The 1,933-nt window shown below is 33.3% G+C and overlaps 1 protein-coding gene across 1 annotated transcript; it reads right to left on the bottom strand.

Annotated features, from left to right (window-relative positions):
- Positions 1-871: 871 nt before the first annotated feature.
- LOC105120332 (protein LURP-one-related 15-like) lies at positions 872-1,863 on the bottom strand (the record flags this gene model as incomplete). The annotated part of the gene is made up of 3 exons (XM_011018500.1): positions 1,686-1,863; positions 1,121-1,215; positions 872-992 (listed from the first exon to the last, which is right to left on the bottom strand). Coding segments are annotated over exons 1-3 (394 nt in total), but the record flags the coding sequence as incomplete, so codon positions are not given.
- Between the last annotated feature and the right edge of the window lie 70 nt (positions 1,864-1,933).

Here is a 1,933-nt window from a genome sequence, read left to right as displayed (position 1 = left end):
GAGATACAGGGATGATTCTTCGACCCATCCAGATTTCAATCCAGATTTGTGGATGGAGGTAGGATCATCTAGTGAACCCAATAAAAAGAAGGTGTACGGGCTCTCCAATACTACGGCCAAGAACTTACGGGTGGCTCACAGTGTCTCAATCGTTGGAAGCTTCCAATTAGTATCAAGCACCTAGTCTGAGGAGTTCATAGCCTTAAAACAACAATATGAGCGACTTTCAAAGAATTATGAATAACTCAACCAAATGATTATGGACATTAGATCACATATTGGTGATACATATGCGCCTTTTTTTTGGCCATTTGGTCCCGGGAGCGACCAGCTTCCTCCTCCTCCTCCTTCTTCTCCTCATTCATCTCCGACATTGTTCTAGTTTAATTTTTTTTGGAAATACATTAAATTTGTAATGAATATTTAGATAAATATTATTTAACTTTATTTTTATATTTTAATGTTTCATACAATTTTATTTGTATAATTGATATTTTACAGAGAGTTGAAAATTATTTACTATATATACCACTATTATTGATATCTAGACCAACAACCAAAGACCATTATTATTTAACATAGAGTTGCAAAATATTTATTGTTTATGCCACATTCACTAATGAAACTTTTTTGTTGGTGATTTACAACTATTACAAATTAAATTATTCTGTCGGTATATTTCAAGTGAAAATTTGTTTCTGACGTGTACTTTTTATTGTATGACTGTTGGTGTTTATTTTTTTTTATTGACAGAACTAAAGACAAAAAGAAAAATTACCGACTATCTAAATGACGACAGACAGTTTTTGTATGTGACTTTTACCGACAAAGCGTGTTTTTTATTCCGACGAAACAAATCCATTGATAAAACCGTTAATGGCCGCGTCCCCATCATGATTCGCATTGATCCTATCGATAATCACCACCACAAGAGCCACTATGAAGGCATAGTCAACATTAGGCATAATCGCGAGAGTGTGTCTTCCATGCACCTGCGTTCACATAATAAGAAACATACTGGTATGAGATATTAATTATGAAGACAACTTTCTTGATTAAAACAATAATCGGTTTTAATGTAAATGATGTAATGAAATCGATTGCTAAAACCGTTAATGGCCGCGTCCCCATCATGATTCGCATTGATCTTGTCGAGAATCACCACCACAAGAGCCACTATGAAGGCATAATCGCGAGGGTGTGTCCTCCATGCACCTGCGTTCACATAATAAGAAAAGCACTGGCATGAGATATTAATTATTAAGACAACTTTCTTGATTAAAACAATAATCGGTTTTGATGTAAATGATGTAATGAAATCTGGGGTAATTCTACTACAGCCTCAGCCACACACATATATAGATTATATTAAAATAATAAATATATTATGAAGATCAAATTAATTTATTCATTTTAATTTAATATTTAATTTGGTATTGTTCAACTTTTATCTTATGTAAATGTCATTATATATTTTTAATTTTTTTATAACTGATGTACAATAAATTAAAAAATATTATATTTTATTATATTAATTTTGGCCCTGCCCGCTGCATATAGTTCTGTTCTGTATGAGGAGATGGAGTTGGTTAAACTTATTCAATATTGTCATATTTCATAAATAAGTTTTGTTAATGTTACTTGTGCAAGCATGGTATTGGAATCTCCAAGAAGTATAGATCAGGAACTCTTGCTGTAGCCTTCTTTGACCTTGAAATCAGGGACCTCCCCTTTGTTATTACCCAAGAATATGTCTAACTCAGTCTTGAATTGGAACAGCTTTGATTTCTTGGCTGTGAAAAGCAAATCATTCTTCTCCTTGCTTTTTCCTCTAAAAGCCTCCCACCTCCCATGCATGGTCATTATCTGGAGAAAATGATAAATTAAGCACGCTATAAGAAATTGATATCGGATTGACTCTTATCGTTGTTGT

Source organism: Populus euphratica, unplaced genomic scaffold (assembly GCF_000495115.2).
Source record: "Populus euphratica unplaced genomic scaffold, PopEup_1.0 scaffold6902.1, whole genome shotgun sequence".
Lineage (NCBI taxonomy): Eukaryota > Viridiplantae > Streptophyta > Magnoliopsida > Malpighiales > Salicaceae > Populus > Populus euphratica.
This window is presented reverse-complemented; position numbering and strand designations above follow the sequence as displayed.